Source organism: Coenobita brevimanus, chromosome 86, assembly GCF_032717465.1.
Source record: "Coenobita brevimanus isolate Jiangsu-jjx chromosome 86, ASM3271746v2, whole genome shotgun sequence".
In the NCBI taxonomy this organism is placed as follows: Eukaryota; Metazoa; Arthropoda; class Malacostraca; order Decapoda; family Coenobitidae; genus Coenobita; species Coenobita brevimanus.
The window spans coordinates 32,512,752-32,534,789 of NC_137039.1; the positions used below are offsets into that span (position 1 = coordinate 32,512,752).

Genomic DNA, 22,038 nt, shown 5'->3' on the forward strand with positions numbered 1-22,038 from the left:
TTTAATAACATATGAATGGGTCCTGTGGAAGAGCAGAACCATTTTAATGAAACTGAAATCCCTGCTGTTCCATTCCCATTCCTGGATTTCTAATTTCCACTGATGGGATGAGGCTGGATGTAGAAACAAAGGAAGACAAAGCACTTTAAGTAGGAGCACTGTGAAACAGCATACCCAGTGAAATTGGTCAATACCAGTACACCAGTCCTGTATGAGACAGCCTTAGCATGTATTCAGTATGGATGGTGGGTGTTGGTGCCAAAGTGGTGACATATGGAGGTGTGTAGGAGGACTGCTAGGCCTTGGGATAGGCCCTGAAGCCTTTGTCCGGAGTCGAATACATAAAAAAAATAAATAAATAAAAAAAGGGCAATCCAAACATCATTCAGTAAATGGTAACTGGCATCTCCTTTGGGGGACCCTGGAGGGAACAAAGTTGGGTTAACATAGCCCAGATCATTTCAGCAACAAATCACCTTTTATTTTTGAAAGTACTGTACATAAAAACCTTTGGGCATTTCTTAGCTTTGCACAATTTAGCACACAACTTCCTCCAATATGAATTCTTGCCCTGTACTTCAAGGCTCCATTCAAGCCTTTGAAATGTTGGCTTCAAATCCAAGCAGTAACCATCTGCACATACATTTTAGTACTAATGTTTAAAGATGAACTATGCATACACATGGGCTAGACTCATTCCCTTCGCTCTCAGGTTAAAAATGGGGTGCCAAAATTGTCATGTGCTTCATCCAAACATCTGGATCTTATGTCAGCTCCTTAGCTTCCTCAACTTTCATATCTTCCTTTCTTACAAACTCATTTACTGTACCCATCCACCTTCAGCATGGATTACCAGTCATCCTCCCACCTTCAAACTCACACTAACATATACCTGTTTCACCATCCTATCTATATCCATTCTTTCCATATGATCATTCAATTTCAATAAATTCTCTTACATGTTACCATTAATAAATTTCCTTATTCTGTAACCTCAACGAACCTCTAGGTTGCTTATTCTCTCCACTCTATGCAATCCACATACATTCCTTAACAGTTCTGATTTCACACTACTCACATGTGACTTTTCACTCATGTTTTACCAACCTCATACCCTTATGTCAATGTGTACACTACCATACTGTCTTCTTGTTCCATATTAGGGTCTTTGTAGCACCAACCATTCTTCTTACTACAGCCACTTGAACTCCATCTCCTTTAACCATTATGTCTCTCTTCTACTATTGCACCTAAGAATTTATACTCAAAATACTCAAGTCTCCCTCCATTCACAAACACATTGTACCAAGAGCATCATTTGCTCTAAACAAATTACAGTTTATTCTTACAGGCTTCTTCCACTTCTCTTGTACCATACTGTGGGGACCATACAATCTTTACTTTATAGCTGGATTTAATAAATCAAAACCTTTTACTTGGATTAGTTCAATAGTCTACTTACTTAATACATGCAATTTGCCATAATTCAATACTGTATTTTCAAAATGCCAAACTGAAAGATGAGCTGTTAAAAGGTATTAACGAGCAATTTGCATGCATTTACAGCAGTCAGAGTAACAAAAGAGTTCATCATCTTCCCAACCTTTTTACCTGCCTCAGCATGTAGTGAGTATTCATGAGTATTCATAAGGGCAAATAATAATACCATTATTTTCATGTTTTATAAATGGTAATTTCTTATTTATTTAAAAAAATCTGGATGATTACTGAACAGTGAATACTAATATACAGCCTGTGACAGTGACACCTTGTCAACAAAAAGACTGTACTGTAATCTATATTTTCTTCTCTCTTTTGATGATCTGATTTAGCCTTGTGGGGATCAATCACAGCAGATGAGCTTAATGGACACTTTTTAACAGCTGTATAGTGAGAGATTTTCCAAAAGATAAATGAAATTCTCTAAAACTATCAACAGTAAAGTATAAGACATAACTGTTAACAGGCTACTGCCGGAAGGTCAGAGATCTACCAGAATTGAATAAAATCAAATGGCAGTAGCAGAAATACAACACTAAACCATTTAGAAGCTAATATTGCAGTTCTGGGCTGTTTTCTGCTGCACGTACTGCTTTACAGTTATGACGAAAGATGTAATTCAGATTCTAAAGTAAAAATGTTAACCAACATACCCTTTGAGATGAAAAATCTTTACTGCTTTCCCTGTCAGGGGATGAAAGCTAATGGCCCAAGTGTCAATATAGATACAACTTCGTCAACAGGACTCTGTAAATGGCACCATATATCCACATACTTAAATAATATCAAAATAAAAAACAAATAATCAGTGTATTACTATACTAGCTGTGCCTACAAAAAATAAGCCCTCCAGTTCATACTTACAAGTAAGATTTTAGCAAACTAAAGAGAATGACATCCATTAACATATTACAGTATATGAAAATTATATCATTATACATATGTTTGTCATTTCTACATTACATATTATCACTTATGTCTATACAGTAAATTAATACTGCTATACAGTATACTATAATGACCTGGTACTCAATTTATAACTAGGAATATCTTGACATTATGTCACAATTTCATCATCATCATCATCATCATCAACCAGACCTCCTTTTCCACCCTAGGGATGGGTGAGGAGTAGCAGTGTCCAGACAGCTCAAGTTTGCCCAGTCCAATGGGTCATGCTTCCATTCACTCATCACTCAAGCCCAGGGAATCCTGGCTCTATCTGATGTGCCAAAAAACTTTTGCCACATTCTGAAGCTTCACAGAAAACATATCCGACAGAGTTAATTTCGAGATATGAAGTATTTGCTCTTATACACTACTGTACAAACAATAAACCAGTTATTTAATGGAGTAGATACAGATGATTAATATCAATAAGTTACTAATTTTCAATAATATTAATGATAATACTGATGGTCAACATTTCAAAATACAGTATCCATTTAGGACATCTATTCAAATACTGTTCATTATACTGGAGACATAAAAAATACCAGAGTTCTGCATGTACTTTTTACAACTTTATACTTACATTCTTACCATCCTTACTTAGTTTTGAAACTTTCATCTGCCTGCCATTAATGCCTGAGACAACCACAAATCTCACTTCCTGGGAGTGCCACATTATTTCTTCATGTATTCATTGTGCCACCGCAATTTTGTACCCTCAACTTCAACAGAGTCATAATACCATTTCCGACTGATTCTGAAAAGGAAGGAAAAGAAGTAAGCGCAAGGACTATCACCTACAACTCTACTGCAGTGTACATGTATTAGTATTATTTAAAAAACTGTCTAATACTACACTTTGCATATTCCTTTTCTAGTTTTCTCCTGCCTCACATTAGAAATATGAAAACACAAATATGACAATTGTGAATGATGATGATGATGATAAAGGTACACGATTATGATGTAAAACAATTCTTGAACTAGAAAGAGCTCAGACAGCGCATACCTCCGCCAATGCCAGTGCCATCAAAAAGAATCCAGATCCAGATCCATGGATATAGGGTCTGGATCCAGATCCACCCAAAAATTTAATCAACTCTTTCTTGGTCCATGGCCCACCTTTCCACAAGATTTCACAGAAATTCATTGAGAAATTTTGGAGATATTGTGCGAGATACTCCGGATCCGGATCCGGCATAAAATTTAATAATTTCTTCCTTGGCCCATGACCCACCCTTCCACAAAATTTCATCAAAATCCGTTCATAACTTTTTGAGTAATCCTGGATCTGGATCTGTGGATATAGGATCCAGATCTGATCTGGATCAGCCCCAAATTTTAATCTATTCTTTCTTGGTCCATGGCACTCCTTTCTGAAAAATTTAATTGAAATGCACTGAGAACTTTTGGAGATATCGTGTGGGATACTCCAGATCCAGGTCCTGATCCAGCCCAAAATGTAATCATTTATTCACTGATTCATGGCCAACCTTTCCACAAAATTTCTTCAAAATCTGTTCTTACCTTTTTGAGTAATCCTGCTAACAAACAGACAGAAAGACAAACCAACAACCCAACGTGGGGTACAACAGACATCTCCTGGCGGAGGTATATAATCCCTTTCACACATTGTATACTGGCCAATAGTGAGCCTCAAGAAGTACGGTATGAGAACAGAGGATTAGAGGGAACAGACAGAAAGTGCTGAAAAGAATACATCATCATCATCATCATCATCCTGACTTTTCTTCCCACCTAAGGACGTGCTCACGTAAAACAAAGATAACAAGGAAAAAGAAAGTATGAAAAAGGAAGAACTACCAACAGCATATTCACATACAACTAAAAATTAGTGAGAAATTTGCTTCATTACTCAGATAATTAAAACTCTCATTACTTAGTTAATGGGTAAATAAAGATATCAAGGAGATGAGGCAAAGGAAGAAAGCAAAATTTGTAGACAGAGGAAAAAATCAGAGGGGGTTGAGGAATTAGCAGACACTGTAGAGGGAAAGGAAGAAGGAGGTGAATGGAAGACAAGAAGAATATGCGTGTCGAGGGGAGGAAGAGACAGGAAAAGGTGAAAGGAGTGGGAATAGAGTGATGAAAGTGAGAATAGGTTGAGAGAGAAATTATAGGAATAGTTGAAAAGGAAGCTACTGGGACAAATTGTTAATCCCTTCAACATGATGACAGCATTTTTATTTTATTCTTGCTCTTTCCATGACATTATGCAACAATTTTATTTAACTCTAGTAATGAAGAAGCTGACTCATGCTATACATAACATGTCCAGTCCAAAATGCCTTTCCTAAGCCGAAAAAAATAATCTGGATGTAGTAAGAAGCTCAAAAATGTCACCTGGAAGAGGAGGTTATGAATGTTAAAATGCTAATAGCCAATCCCATATTACCCCCCTTAGAAGTATAGGAAATCATGGCTAGGCTACCACAAGCCAATATAGTTATGGATAAATGACCAGACTACTCCCCTTGGTGATATTACTTCATCCTGAGAATGGCTTTTAAAATTTAATTCTTGCTACAACCAGACAACTTCATTCACCTTAGGAAAGCTTGCTAGTAGTGCTGGGGTCAATGAAGACTACACAATGTATAACCCTTCCATTTCAAAGTTTGTCCTAAGCCTAATGAAACTGTCGGGACACACCAAAAGAATGAAATATTTTGTCCTTGGGATGAAAAGAATAAATTTTACATCACTATAGTCGCAGAGCACGACTCTGAGGTTGTCATTATCGTATCCTGGCAACCTATCATTCAAAAGTGCGTCCGATTTCTAATCATATTATACACAATTCATATCATTATGCATGAATATATTATACACGAATATTATAATACACAAACAAATTATAAACGAATCACATGCGTCCCATATTATACACGAAATGGGATGCACTTTTGAATGGTAGGTTGCCAGGGTACGATAATGATAACCTCAGAGTCGTGTGCCGCGACTATAGGGTCTAGAAAGCAAGCATGTTAATCCTTTTGCTGTGGTTGGTGTACTTCAGCTTTTTATTCAAGCTAACAAACAACATTATTCAACTGACAGAAATCTTGGTCAAAGACTTCAACAACAATCTTGAGTAATGCTATCTATACGACTGCTACACCTAGATATTTTACCTGGGCTAACACCAGAAATTTTGCTCAGGTGAGAAAAATCACAGCAGTAAAAACATTAGGACCTGTATATCTATCCAGTTTCCTTATTTAATGATCTACTGTCCTCACCTGCACTCATTGCCACACTTGCCCGAGCCACACTTGGGGCAGGGGAAGTGGCAGCCAGGGCAGTCAGCATGCAGGCAGTCACACAGGTCCTTGCCTGTCCCAGCCAGCTTCCCATCAGATGCATGGACCGTCTGGCAATCTCTCTTCCCCCTGAGGAGTTGTTGGAGATAAATCTCTGGCATCTCAGTGGCATCATTTTTAGTTTACAGTACTATATTCCTGCTACTACCATAAGATAACGGTATATTCAACTAAAGCAAAGCCTCTTACTGGGTTCTTACAGTTTTAAAAATCTTTCCTAAACTGCATAAATTCATTGACAGAAAAAAAATAATAAAAAAAAAAAGTGTCCTCAGGTTCAATGGGCTATCAGCTACAAATGGGTCAAAGGCAGGCATTCAGTTCTGATAAGCTCTAATCTTCCCCTAAACCAGTGATTCTCAACCAGGGGGGCAAGCAATTTCCAAGGAGGGCAAAAGATCTCAGAGCAAAAATAGGGTGCCCTGAACAATGTGTGTGTGTGTGTGTGTGTGTGTGTGTGTGTGTGTGTGTGTGTGTGTGTGTGTGTGTGTGTGTGTGTGTGTGTGTGTGTGTGTGTGTGTGTGTGTGTGTGTGTGTGTGTGTGTGTGTGTGTGTGTGTGTGTGAGTGTGTGTGTGTGTGTGTGTGTGTGTGTGTGTGTGTGTGTGTGTGTGTGTGTGTGTGTGTGTGTGTGTGTGTGTGTGTGTGTGTGTGTGTGTGTGTGTGTGTGTGTGTGTGTGTGTGTGTGTGTGTGTGTGTGTGTGTGTGTGTGTGTGTGTGTGTGTGTGTGTGTGTGTGTGTGTGTGTGTGTGTGTGTGTGTGTGTGTGTGTGTGTGTGTGTGTGTGTGTGTGTGTGTGTGTGTGTGTGTGTGTGTGTGTGTGTGTGTGTGTGTGTGTGTGTGTGTGTGTGTGTGTGTGTGTGTGTGTGTGTGTGTGTGTGTGTGTGTGTGTGTGTGTGTGTGTGTGTGTGTGTGTGTGTGTGTGTGTGTGTGTGTGTGTGTGTGTGTGTGTGTGTGTGTGTGTGTGTGTGTGTGTGTGTGTGTGTGTGTGTGTGTGTGTGTGTGTGTGTGTGTGTGTGTGTGTGTGTGTGTGTGTGTGTGTGTGTGTGTGTGTGTGTGTGTGTGTGTGTGTGTGTGTGTGTGTGTGTGTGTGTGTGTGTGTGTGTGTGTGTGTGTGTGTGTGTGTGTGTGTGTGTGTGTGTGTGTGTGTGTGTGTGTGTGTGTGTGTGTGTGTGTGTGTGTGTGTGTGTGTGTGTGTGTGTGTGTGCGCGCATGCGTGCGTGCGTGCGTGTGCAGCCTTCATAGCACATTTTTCTTTGTAGCAATGTAATAGGTTGTTTTTTTCCTTTTCAGTCTGTCACCTAGTCACCTTCCTGCTTCTCTCTCTCTCTCTTTCTCTCTCTCTCTCTCTTTATTTAAAATGGTCATTTCAAGGGAAAATTACAGGTACCAAAAAGTCTTGTATTGCAAAATGAACGGCATCCCAACTAAAATATAAATCTCCCTCAACTCCCTCATTTATCTCCTGAATAAGGGGATAATGGATTGCAGGAAAAGGGCTAATTCAGCCTGTATTCACCTGGGTTAATATCCATTTGAACCAGTGGCAATAATAACAACAACAATCCAGGAATGAGTTTTTAGAATCAGATGATGGCAGGACACAGGGGTGGGGAGGCATGGATTTGTGGATTAAAGCTATGAGGGGAGGGGAGACAACTTGAAAAAAAGATGAAAACTGCTACCCAAAACTATTACTGTAAACACTACATTCAGATTTACAACTCCGGTCCCTATGTTGGTTGTAAACCATAACACATTAGCACATCAAGTGTCCAACTAGACCGGAGAAGGACAGCTTCATCCTGCAAGTCCACTGGATTCATGTCCAGATAAGCCTTGGGCCCTAACAATACAGCAGACTTTAGTTTATCCATCACTGCAATATCCAGCACAATCCAATAACCAGCTCTATTGGCTCAGCTTTATTAAAGTAATATCTGGCAAAATTATGGAACATTCCGCACCGAAACAAGACACATCTGGCGGTTTTATGAAACATTCGGTGCTGAGACGTATCAACCAGCTCATAAACAGTAGCCAACCGGTGCTGTATGACTGTACTGTATCATTAATTATATTGATTATATACTTAACTTTCATCTTTTGCTCATGGAAAAGTTTTTAGGATAGAAGTTTGAGATGGATAGTAATGCAATATCTGGCTCGAGGCCAAATATTGAACCAATGGGGGGTATTATGCAATATCTGGCATTTTACTTTAACTGACGCAGGGCTTGGCTGAATTGCGCTGGATAATTGAGAGTTTACTGTAAAAACAGGAAGTAATATTGCTCTGGTGGACTTGATTGCAGCTATCAGCAAATATCTAAATATCTATCTAACTATTGCCAGACACCTTAATCCCATAAGTGGTGGCCACAAACAAATCACCTCCATGTTGTCTTGTCCCCTGCCATTTCACTGTCCTGCTCCCAGCTCACAAACCCCCTCTCTCATATACCTCTCCACTCCTCCGTCTCATCCTTGGCCTCCCCCTCCCTCTCCCCTCCTCCATCTCATTCACATACATTTTCCTCATCAGTCTCTCACTCTCTATCCTCTCCACATGGCCAAATCACCTCAATATGCTTCTCCTAACACTTCCTATCACATCCACACCCACACCACAATGCTCTTTCACGTCCTCATTTGTCAGTCAGTCTCTCTATGTGACTCCAAATGCTCCTCTCAAAAACTCATTTCCACTGCTCTCACCATTGACTTGAGTCCTGTGTGTCCCTTCAACAAAGCCAAAGCATCATTTCCATATGTTACAGATGGTATCACAATACTGTCATGTAGTAACTTTTTCACTTCCATGCTCAGTTTCTTGTTTCTTATCACTGCTTTCAAAGAACCAGCAACCTTTCTTCCTTGTTGTACCCTTTCAAGTACTTCATCCTCCAAACTTCCATCCTTACTCATCACACTACCCAAGTACTTAAATGCACTCACATTTCCCATTTCCTCATCATCCAACCTCATTGTACATTCACTGAACATTCATTTTTCTCAAAGACCATAGCTTTACTCTTCCCTACATTCACCTTTAGATTCCATTTCTTACACACTCTCCCAAACTCATTCACCAAGCCTTGCAGCTCCCCTCTGTCTTCACTTAACAACACAGTATCATCTGCAAACAATAGTACAGGGAGTTTCCACACAATGCAGTCTCTCATTAACGCCACTCCAACATCCTCTGCCCTACCTTGTATCTCCTTTATAACCCCATCCATATACAGACTGAACAACCATGCAGAAACGACACATACAAAATATATATATATATATATATATATATATATATATATATGTATAACTACTGGTGTGTGGTAGGTGGGGGCCCTCATCATCCACTCACTCAATGTAGTGCTGCTCTCGGGTGACTGCCCTTTCCTCTCCTCCTTCCTTCCTTCCTTTCCTTTCGATCTCTTCTGTCTGTTTTCCTTCATTGTTTCCTGTTCCTTATGCCTACGGGTGACTCTACACCTCTTCTTCTGTATTTGTTTCCTTCATTCTTCCCTCTTCCTTCTGCCTATGAGTGACTCTACACTGGGTGACAAGCCAAATGGTTTCCTGTACACCAGGAAACCATTTCATATGATGGGTGGTAACCATACAACCAAATTATGGCGCCTGGTGGTTTAGTGGGTAATTAAGGCACTCCAATCAGACTGAGCATGTGCAGGTTTTTATCCAAGGTATGGTTGGCGTTTATTGCTCACATAATGCCACTCAGGGATGAGTGAGGCTGGTCACTCTCATCTTAAATGTCAGGACCAACTTGCCTATGCTCCTTGTGGAGCAACACAAAATTAGATGAAGATGATGATGATCATCATCATAAGCGGACCTAGATGGCTACTCTGGGGGGGGAACCAAGCAAGAAAGGGGTGCCATAGACAGCTATTCTGGGGGGGGGAGGACCAAGCAAGAAAGGGGCACCATAGATGGCTATTCGGGGGGGGGGGGGCAAACAAGAATGAGGGCACCCGCTAGTAGCCAGCTTATTTAAATTTTCACTGCTTATTACTGTACATACATATCTAATTCTTATCAGTAACTTTTGGAGAGTTAGGATAGATATACAGCGAATGACTAACATCCCCATTTCCACACACACACACACACACAAACATGTATTAAAAGATACTTTTTGTGTGTGGTATCTATATGTCTGGGTGACGGTGAGGTGCTTCTTCTTGCCTATGGCCCTAGGAGTTGAAAGGAACAAGAGGCGCAGCAAACAACTGGAGGGAATTACAGAGGGATGCCAACATACCTCCTGGGGAGGCCATGGCCCCTCCCCTAAATCTGCCAGTGATGATGATGATGTTAAATATATCAAAATTAGGCTACTGTAAAGCATAACTCTTGTAAGTATACTAGCATAATATGATGATTTTTAACTGTATTTTATTTATTTATTCATTATTTGCCACCACCATGATTTTATTCAGCCTGAATATTCTCATAATGGCATGCTAAGGAAGGTCATGTACTGCATTTAAAAACAATCAGCAATGTATAACTACTCTGTTATATGACTTACTACAGCAAGATTATCTGGTTAGCTCAGGAATCTAAAATATATATATATATATATATATATATATATATATATATATATATGACAAAGATGATGAAAAACAAGTTCTTTAAATTTTATCAGAGTTAATAAAACTGTTACAATGATCTAAACAAAACTTACCTGCCAGTAGAGTTGAAGTACTGGACTTTCTTCTTTTTGCGGCGGACCCTCTCACTGTTCTTGGGATTAAAGTTCTCCATGAACTGATTGTTAACATGTAGTCCCTCCAATAGTGATGACATCACCTAGGAATAAACATTTTAATCTTTGTTTAGCTTGCAAAACATACTGACGGTATGTATTTTCAACATGTGGTTTTAACAAAGGTTTTAGTATTTTCATCATACAGTGTAGTGAAAGGTATAAGTAAATTTCACTGTGTTGTGATGATCACCACTATTCTTTTATTTATTATTGCAAAAAAAAAAAAAAAAAAAAAAGTAACAGCTTACCGTCATATGAAACTGTACATGTTTTTTTGTTTTAACGAGAGAAATTTCTTTCCATATTAATTAACTGGGACTTGCAAGAAATATTAAAACATAAAAGAAAAGATATTTTAAAACACAAAAATCAACTCTCTACCAATCCATTATTAAGTTCTTTATTGCTCCACTGGGCCACGGGGGCTCAAGGATAGACAACTTAGCTGTTTTTGTTGCTTAACCCGTCTGTCTAGTCAAGTAGACCCATCAACCACAGGTAAGCAACTGCTTATGTGGGACCATCTTACAGGTATAGTACAGTACATGTATCATGTAGAGATTCAACACCTTGTAGCAAACAGTACCTCACCAGGATTGGACCATCATTCTTCCAAGAGGAAGGTGCAGGGAAATATGATGAGGCTTGGCTCTTCAGTGGAAAATGTATCTACACTACCCAGGGTGCACAGTGCCACCACATGCTGGCTCCTCATCTATGCCCAGCTACTTAGTGCGGATAATAAAGGTGTGTGCAATTGGTTCCTCAATCATGAGCTGCATTATAAGAGTACTGTATCAAACTCCAACATTTAGGGCCACATCCGGGTGGAGCACCATAATTCACTAAACCACCTGGCATTCATCTGATTATATGGTTATCAATCAACATAGTAAATGGCTTACTAGGTTACAAAAAAGGTTATCATGCAAACATTATGGGCCACATCTGGGTGGAGCACCACAACCCACCAGACCACTTGGCATTCAGTTGATTACAGTATATGGTTATTAACCTACATAGTAAATGGCTTCCTAGATTACAAGAAACCATTTGGACTGTTATTCAGTGTAGAGGCACCAAAATATGGAAACTAAAACACGAGATTAAAATAATAATAACAATAATAATCCACCCATCCATCCATCAGCCAATCCTATGGAGCTCTATGAGGAGTGTATGAGCCAAGGACTAGGCAAGTTGGTCCTGACATTTAAGATGAGAGTGACCAGCCTCACTCATCTCTGAGTAGCATTACGTGAGCAATAAACCCCAACCACCCCTTGGATATAAACCCGCACCGGCTCAATCCGATTGGAGCGTCATAATTACCCATTAATCCACCAGGTGTCATAATTTGGTTGTATGGTTACATATAACCAAATTATGGTGCCTGGTGGTTTAGTGAGTAATTAAGGCACCCCAGTTGGACTGCTCCTGCATAGGTCTATATCCAAGGGGTGGTTGGGGTTTACTGCTCATGTAATGCCACTCAGGGATGAGTGAAGCTGGTCACTCTCATCTTAAATGTTGGGGCCAACTTGCCTAACCCTGGGCTCCTCCTCTCTTCATGGGACAACATAGGACTGGATGATGGATGGATGGACATACCCCTTCTTGAGCGGTCTGGGGTAGTGCAGCATTAATTAAAATATATATATATATATATATATATATATCCAACAGGGCCTTCGCTGACTTGACAGATAAATGGGGGATTACTGTATAAAACCATAAATTATCAAGCTATGAAAGTAGAGCTGTTGGTGAACACTGCTCTGCATATTTTGCATTAAAAAAAAAGAAAAGAAAAAGAAAAATGCTCAAGTAATGTTCGTCTACTTTACAAAAGACCAGTAAATGTGGCAGTAATGAATCTGGAACATAAAAATCATGACAACACAATTTATCTATCTATAGCAAGCTCATAATAATGCAAGCTGTACTAACCGAGGCTGAATCCTTTGTTGTTTCTTCCTATTGGAAAGGAGATGCAAAGGTCACATTAAGAATATAATTCTTTAAAGATTAATTATTGCATTTGAACCAACAGCTACGTACACCAATATGAGATGTATTAGTGATAAGCAACACCAAATACTGTATATAAAACTTATCTTTATAGTTCAGAACTGTACAGTTAGTCCTTACTTCAAAGTCTAAGATGCATGCAGTAATAATGCTAATTTCAGATTAAACCAATATGAGATATTCTAATTCATAAATGAAGGGATTTTAAAAAAATCAAAATCAATCACTTTATTGTGAAATGAACACACTCACACACACACACACACACACACACACACACACACAGAGTGATGTAGAGAAGCATGAGCTAGGGACAAAAGTGTATTCAGGGCTAGTTTCATCTATACGATTTTGTTCTAAATTAAAGTTTTTAACCCTCTCACAGTTTTCATACGCGTCTGACCCGTATGATCTACTGTACTGTACTTATCCTCCTCACAGTTTTCATACACATTTAGATGCATATGAAGCACTGGATGAAAAAACACAAGAAAGAAAAGGCATACGATCTGTTTTCATGCACATTTTATAGGCTCATATGTCTGGCAATCGTGTGCCTAACCGTAAACGTGTCTCGTTGGTACAAGTTGCAAGTGACAATCTTTTACTTTTTGAGGCTAATATAATACAATAAATATCACTTTGATCAGGACCAGAAAATAGTACAACAGCAAATTTTCATGTGCTCTTTGCACTATATCATAAGAAATTTCACAACATAATGCAAAATATGTCAAACAGAAGAGGGATTGTATTTAATATAATGATATTTTACTTCCTCAGAGAGTTCCAATTTCTTCATGAAAGAACGCAATATGGTATTCACATGTTCATTCATCGTCGTCGTCATCATCGAACTTCCTTTTCCACCCTAGGGCAGGAGGAGGAGTGGCAACATCCAGACAGCCTACGCTTGCCCAATTTCAATGGTCCACACTTCCATCCACTTATCATTCAAGCCCATGGAATCCTGGCTCCTTCATATAAGCCAACAAAAATTTCACCATGTTCTGTAGCTTCACATATATCTATCTGACAAAGTCAATCCGAATGCTGTCACGTTAAAAAGAGGAGCCAAATCCCTGGTTGTGCATTTCTCTACACAAAATTCATCCAGCCAGCTCAGTCTCTTGTCAGTCCCCTAGCCTCACCAACTTCCATATCTCTCTTCCTCACACAATCATCCACCATATCCCTCCACCTTCTTCTTGATCTACCTTGTCTCCTCCCTCCTTCAACTCACTTTTTTGCCACTCTATTGTTATCAATTCGCTCCACATGACCAAACCATCTCAGTACACTCTCTCTGATTCTAGTGTCCACAGATTTCCTCATGCCACATCTTTCACGAATTGAATTATTCCATATCCTATCCACTCGCTGTAATCCACATACATTCCTCAGCAGTCCCATCTCCACTGCTCTTACTCTTGACCTTTCATTTTCATGCCACACCATAGTCTCGCATCTGTATGTTAAAGTTCACAATAACACTCCTTCATGTAAGACTCATGCAGCTGCAACACTCATGCCACTGTATTTTATCAAGGCCTTCATAGCACCAGCTACTTTCCCTCCTTGTGTCACTCTACTTTCCACTTTTTTTTCTCATTTTCCTGTCTTTTCTATCAATGTACCCCGGTATTTGAACTCTCTCACCAATTCCAGTCTCTCTGCATTAACTGTAACATCACACTGGGAGTCGCCTTCTCTCTAAATAACCATCACTTTACTCTTTTCTACATTTACTCTCAAGGCACAACATTCACAGATACAGTATCTACAAAACTCTGCACTAGTCTGCCAAGCTCTTGTCTGGTGTTTGCAAGGAGCATTGCATCATCAGCATACAACAAATTTGAGACATTCCATCAATCACCATTCATTACCAATGCCATCCCTCTCTCCATTACTCATGTTTTTACTTCTCTCATCACCCCATCCACATATATACTGAACAACCATGGGGACATAACAACATTGTCACACACCCACACTGATTGTGAACCATTCACTTAGATGCCCATTTACCCTTACACATGCCTCACTACCATTATAAAAACTCTTGATGGCGCCTAACAGCTCACCATCTACATCGTACATGCGCAAAACCTTCCACCATCCTTCACTGTCTACTTTGTCATGTGCATTTTCTAGATCCATAAATGTCATAAACACTCTTACATGCCTTCTCCTCTATCTGTCTTACTGCAAATATTTGATCCACACATCCTCTGTCACTCCTAAAGCCAGGCTGTTCATCACTCACTAGGACTTCAGATATCTCTCTTACTTTCTCTATTACAATTCTTCCATATACAGTACCTTCCTTACCACACTCAATAGAATTATGCCATGATAATTCCTGCAGTCACTTTGCTCACCTTTAGTTTCGTTCTGGGGTACAATCACTGCCTTCTTTCACTCTACTGGCAGAGTTTTGGTCATTCATGCCTTCCTACATATCTCCAACAAGTATTTCATTCCACTCTCTCCACTACACTGAATCATCTCTGCATACACCTCATCAACCCCAACTGGTTTCCATTTTTCAGCCGCTTCACAGCATTCCTCACCTCTGTGACTGTCACATTTCCTGGCACTGCATTCCTTTCCTGTAAACCCCCAAAACCAATCATGTTAACAGTTGCTTTGCTTTCTCCATTCCTATTCATCAGACTTTCAAAATATTCTTTCCATCTGGTCCTTACGTCATCCCCATGAGTTAATAATCGACCACTTACATCTTCACACTTTCACATTTCTTTCCATTGTCACTTCTAGATTTCTGCACCTCTTTGCAGAATAATTTCCTGTTTTCAGAGTAATTTGTATTCATTTTTCTTCCTAGATCATCATTTTCCTCCTTCCTTCTTTTTCCTTTTCACTAATCTCTTTATATGCTTCTTGATCTCAATATATTAATTTCTTATTTTAACTGAACCCCTGTGGTGTATCCACTCTAGCCACTTCTTTCTCTTTTCCTCCACTGCTCTCTTAACCTCTTCATTTCACCATGCCGCACTTTTCTTCTCTGTTGTTACTCTTGCCACACCACACACTGCTTTAGCCCTCCTAACTAAGCAGCCCCTATATACATTCCACGAGCTGTCCAGATCCATTTCATTCCAATTCACTGATTCTAACTCCTCCCCTACTTTGGAAATGTATTCATCTGTCATTTCTTTGATCCTCAGCTTCTCGACTTCAAGAGTCTTTGCCTGACAGCTCCTCTCTCTCTTTGGTCCACCTCATTCCTCCCAGTTTGATCTTCCATACCACAATCATATGATCTGACAATCCTCCAAATCTTCCTGTCAATGCCCTCATATCAGCAATGCTACCCAGCATCGATTTCTCTACAAGCACGTAATCAATCAGGTTCCTTTGAACATGATCTCCATTCCGCAAGTTTATTTCTACATAAATTTATAAGTTTACAAATTTACTGTCCGAGAACAAACGAAAGCTACACCTTTTGGCTTTCCAATGTGAAAAAAGAATACTGCAATTGGTATCTGTATTAGGGCCCGTTCTGTAACGAAAAGTATAAAACATACTTTTACTGCAGGGAAAATATCTGGTTGGCTCGAAACTGTGCAGGGCAGTAGGGGTGCATGGGCCAGGTTTCCTGAGAGGATTAACATCCTTCTCCTATAAAAAAGTGCAGTCAATGACAAAAGTTGTCACAAAAGTTTGAAGCATCTACCTCACTTTCAGGGCATGTCTGCCATTTTCCTCTCAGATGCATCATATCAAAGAGCTACATCTATGGGAAGAGGTAAATAGGAAGCCTCTCTCAAGTTAATATCAGCCAATAGAGGGAAGCGAGGAGTAGAAGTGAAGAAGTATTTGGCTTGATTCTGTTCCTGACTGTACACTGAGCCTCATTCAGAAATGAAAAGAAATCAGTTTCATTTGTCCCCAACTGACAACAAGAAAAAAAATTCAGTTTCATTATTTCCCTATTTGACAAACATCTGGAGCCACCTACCCGATCATCAGGATCCATCTCGTCCCTGATTCTGGACTTCTTGAGGCGCTTCAACTTCCTCCGGGTACCAATTTCAGAAACTGAAGTAGAGGCTGTATCATCTGCAGGTGAAGCCACTGGAGCCTGCAAGTAAATATTGTCTCTTGACATCATAGTCATGTGAACTGTTCTAAAGGGAGAATTATACCCATATTTGCAGGAATCCAATGAACTACAAGCTTAAAGTGCCCTTCTGTAGTACACCATCTCCTCTTGGGAGGTTCGGAGAGACCTGAGAGATGTTTGTATTACTATACCTTCAGATCATAACATAGTGCCATATGATCTTTGCTATCTGGCATTTGGATTTCATTCAATCACTCACTCTCCAGCACCACCCAAATATGTAAAAGCTGTGTACTGAGAAGAAATACCAGTTTCAGGTCAACTTGCAACAAAACCTGAATAGGGTCTGATTCTGGCTGAAAATGATGTACTGTATTTTCTCAAAAGACTTTTCTATGTGTGGGTTCACACCCTGCATATAAGGATGTCTTCAACTTACTCACAGTTTGACTTCATCATTCCTAATAAAATCTCAACCTTCAGTATTCTACTACCTGTGGAAAATTAATTATTGTATTTCCTCCACAACTTTACCTCTGCATTTACACTATTATCTATTGCACAGGTAACCTAATTTGGGTAATTTTACTGTTCTTATCTGTTATCTATACATACAGTAAAAGTTCTCCGATCCAGCCACCAATAATCCAAAAATCTCAGTACAGTAATACAGTACTCCAAATTTTTCAAGGAGAAATTTTTTTAAAATTTCTGGTCTTTTTTTTTTATTTTTCTGGGCTCTGTCTAAGGATTTATCTGGCTTGGATTTGCTCTTGGACTTGGATGTACCTACCTACAACTATTCATCTACACTTCTATGCCTCTCTGGTGAGTAAAACAATAATCCATGTCATTTTAAATGTTTACTTAATGATCATGTACACTCACGATCACTAATTTCTGCTCAGAGGTGTCCCCTTTATACCCCTATATATCCAGGGAAGACGGGATGGGGGGGAAGAAATGACCTTTGCATGTTCCTACCCCAGCTGCCAACCCTCTCCCATACCCCTACCCACTCCAACCCGCTACTTGTCATTCTCAAATTGCAGTTACATCTCAAGCTAACCTCATACTGTACTTTACACTCATAGTCACATTACTAATACACAAAAATAAAACACTAGGATATGTAAAAAGTATATAACTACGAACATGCTGCAGCAAGAAATTAATGCATTTTAACAGTGACAGTAAAACAAAAACGTTAACAACGGCCATCCCAGGCCTTGTGTGTTGAGTGCTTACGTGTGTGTGTGTGTGTGTGTGTGTGTGTGTGTGTGTGTGTGTGTGTGTGTGTGTGTGTGTGTGTGTGTGTGTGTGTGTGTGTGTGTGTGTGTGTTTTCAAAGCAGTGCACCCAACACATGAGGCCTAAGGTGGCCGTTGTTAACATTTTTGTTTTACTGCCAACATCATAATGCACTAATATCTTGCAGCTCGTTAATAGTTATACTGTACTATGTACCGTACTTTTAACATATCCTAGTGCTCTATGTTTGTATTAGTAGTAGGACCAAGAGTGTTAAGCATGAAATCAGCTTGAGATATAACTGCCAGTTAAGAATGACAGGTGGGGGGGGGGTTGGGTAGGGTTATGGGGAAGGGTTGGGAGCTGGGGTAGAGGCGGGTGGAGCTCATTTGTCCCTCCCTCCCCTCTTCTCTGGGTGTACAGGGGTAGGAAGAGGGCACCCCTGGGCAGAAATTAGCGACTGTGACTGAATACATACATATATATACATATATATATATAATACATATATATACATATATATATATATATTTACATATTATGGCACCTGGTGGTTTAGTGGGTAATTAAGGTGCTTCAGTTGGATTAAGCCTGTGTAGGTTTATTCCAAGGGGTGGTTGGGATTTATTGCTAACTCAGGGATGCATGAGTCTGGTCACTCTCATCTTAAATGTCAGGACCAACTTGCCTTGCCCCAGGCTCCTATGCTCCTAATGGGGCAACACAGAACTGGATGATGGATATATATATGAGGCGTCTAGAACCAAAGGGGCATCGGCGCCAAAATGTACTTTTGAGTTATGACGCTTTAAAGTTGTGTTTATGGCAACGTCATAACCAGAAGGCAATAAACAGACCTTTTATACATCTAAATGATCATCAGCGCCTATGCTCTACATGTACAGCCAAAAAAACAAAACAGTAATAACCGTAACCACAAAATAGGCAGTAAACCAAACCCCCAATTTATAAATGGGCATAATAACATATTGTAGGGATTTAAAAACATGGCAGAAAAAACATCAACGAATGTATTAATGTACAAAAATTTATTAACTGAAGATTCCAGTTCACTTAATATTAATAAACGAATGATTATTACTGTAATTTCACGTTTTTGACAACTAAATCTGAAATCAATGCAGCTATTATTTTTCCTCTACCATAATAGATTGAAATAATAACACTAAAAAAAAAAAGTAGTGTAGTGCTTAAGTAAATTGAGAAGGGGTAGTGGGGGGTTAAATGGTGGGGTCGTCATCTAGGAGAACGACATCCAACTCTGCCTCCTCGGTGCCACGCCTCACGCTGTCTCCCCTCACCACTCTCTTTTCCTCTTCCTTTCTACCTTTTCCACTTCTCCACACACTTCTGACACTTACGAGAGGTTATAGGCACCACCTCCTCACTGTAACTATGTGATGAACTCATCTTGTCACCCCCCCTTCAACCCCAATAACAACAGCTCATCTTGTCACCAACAATCTACGATAAATGGGGTAAAAATCCAATACGTAATAATTAGACACCTCAGTTAATACGGGAGGAAGTCTCACCAGCACACCCGGGCAGGCCACACGCTTGCTGATTGGCTGCTCTGGGGAGTGGCAGAGAGTGAGAATGCTAATTGGTTTGGGCTGTGTGGCTTAGATGCCTGCCTGCTCTGATTTGTTCGCCCGGCAGCATGGACAAAACCACGTGACTTTGAGCCCCTCTACCAATGTCCAGAAGGCCGAATCTTGTATGGCAACCAGTGCTGTCACTGAGAAGAGGGTTAAGCCTGTTGTCTCCCCTACCTAACTCAAAACCCGTATATTGGTGGGGTTGCCCCTTTGGCTCTAGACGCCTCATATATATATATATATATATATATATATATATATATATATATATGGAGGAGAGGAAAGGGCAGACACCCAACAGCAGCACTACACTGAGTGAGTGGATGGTGAGCGCCCGCCTACCACAATATATATATATATATATATATATATATATATATTGTGGTAGGAGGGGGCGCTCCCCATCCACTCACTCAGTGTAGTGGTGCTGCTGTTGGGTGTCTGCCCTTTCCTCTCCTCCATCCTTCTTTCCTTTCATTCTCTTCTGTCTTCCTTTCCTTCATTCTTTCCTTGTCCTTCTGCCAACGGGTAACTTTACACGCTCTCTTCTGTCTTTCTTTCCTTCATTCTTTCTGCTTCCTTCTGCCTGTGAGTGACTCTACACTGAGTGACAAGCCAAATGGTTTCCTGTACACCAGGAAACCATTTACTACATTGGGTGGTAACCATATAACCAAAGTTTGGCGCCTGGTGGTTTAGTGTGTAATTATTGCGCTCCAGTCGGATTGAGCCGGTGAAGGTTTATATCCAAGGGATGGTTGGGGTTGATTGCTCATGTAATGCCACTCAGGGATGTGTGAGGCTGGTCACTCTCATCTTAATTGTCAAGACCAACTGCCTAGCCCCGGGCTCCTACGCTCCTCATGGGGCAATGTAGGATTGGATGATGGATGGATGGATGGATATATATATATATATATATATATATATATATAGTACCTTAAAGAAATCCAAATATATATATATAGTACCTTAAAGAAATCCAAATATATTTCCATGTCAAACTTCTACTTTACAACCCAATGAAACTTTGCTTAATACTGCATATTGTTAGTCTTGAATGTCTGCTGACCCAGTACAGGAACACTCTGAATTCAGAGCTAATGCCCTTAGTAACAGCTGGTGACTGTAAAGGTTTGAAGCCATTAAAATAACATGACCAAGCTATTTTGTTGGTGGTACATCAGTGATACTGGAGCAACAAGGCACATACAGTTGTATCACGGGCAATTCATCAAATAAATGAAAAAAGGTTATAAACCAGTGGTGCTGGAGCGACAAGGTACCCAGTATCATAGGCAAATCATTATGTGAAAAAAAAGGTTTATACAGTACATGTATGTTGGTTTAGGCCTTGAAAAACACAAAAGTAAAAATAAATGTGGCCCAGCCAAACTTATCACTCACTGGATCATCTACTATCTCTTCTTCTGCTTCAAACTCTAATCCCACATCTGGTTCAAATCCGTCATCTAGATCATTAGTGTCGACAACATTCTCTCCCTTGTCATCAGTCACGTCCACCCAGTCATTGTTGAGGTAGATCTCCAATCCCAAGCCACCACGATCCTCAGGTGATATATCATCCAAGCTTGTTGGCTGTCTGGGTAGGTCTGCCTGGAAAACAAGATCAGCAGTAATTCTTTCATGACTATACTGCAATTACTCTAACCTGGCCTGAAATTACCACCTCTTCATTTTGAATGCTGAGTTGTAAAAACAGATTAACACTGAAACACAATGCTTGCGATGAAGAGTTGCAATGGAAAGGAAGTACAGCCTTAGTATTGTCTTATTATGCCAGTGAACTACGTAAAAATAGGCTGCAAAAGCACAAAAATCTGGGCCAAGTAAAGGTAAACGCTCTACAGTACAGAAAAACGTCCATTTGCACAGGTCCAGTATTCACAATACATATTTGCACGATAAGGCAAACCTATACCAAGATACAGTAATAACAGCAATACCTTGAAGCTAACTTTTTTTGTGCATGTTTGTCATTTTGAAAACTAATGGATTTCACCCATGATTTAAATTCAGATAAGTGAGAATTTGCATCACCATAAAAAAAAGTAACAGAAAAGAGGATGGGATACTTTTGGAAATACTGAAAAAGCACTGGAATGGTGAGTACACAATTATATCAATTATACTAACATCCACCTGTAAACTCGGGTACTAATATAAATACGAAGTTACTACAAAGGGCGGAAGTCAGTGGATCACATGCACATCACTCATCCCGACCGGTTCGACACATCAACTTCTGACCATGGCTCCCGCCCCACGTCTCACCAGTCAGGTGAGGGAGGCTGCCAGAGCTCTCCACATTGCTTGATCTCTTGCAGCCTCCCTATTCAGTCCCTTATCCCTGAGGTCACACTCTATGACCTTGCCCCATGTCTTTTTTGGTCTGCCTCTCGCAGCCCTACCCCCAATGGTG

General features: G+C 39.9%; 1 protein-coding gene across 5 annotated transcripts in view; it reads right to left on the bottom strand.

Moving 5' to 3' along the window:
- Positions 1 to 1,734: 1,734 nt before the first annotated feature.
- LOC145410795 (uncharacterized) overlaps positions 1,735 to 22,038 on the bottom strand; it is a 54,998-nt gene continuing 34,694 nt past the window's right edge. For 4 of the 5 annotated variants that reach the window (XM_080280908.1, XM_080280904.1, XM_080280906.1 and 1 more), the window contains 5 exons: positions 21,003 to 21,212; positions 16,619 to 16,741; positions 10,510 to 10,634; positions 5,715 to 5,864; positions 1,735 to 3,208 (listed from right to left, as the gene is read on the bottom strand). In XM_080280908.1, coding sequence (XP_080137034.1) covers positions 3,127 to 3,208; positions 5,715 to 5,864; positions 10,510 to 10,634; positions 16,619 to 16,741; positions 21,003 to 21,212 — 690 coding nt within the window. In that variant the 3' untranslated portion in view covers positions 1,735 to 3,126. The remainder of the gene's footprint in view (positions 3,209 to 5,714; positions 5,865 to 10,509; positions 10,635 to 16,618; positions 16,742 to 21,002; positions 21,213 to 22,038) is intronic. The other variant, XM_080280905.1, reaches the window with a different exon arrangement.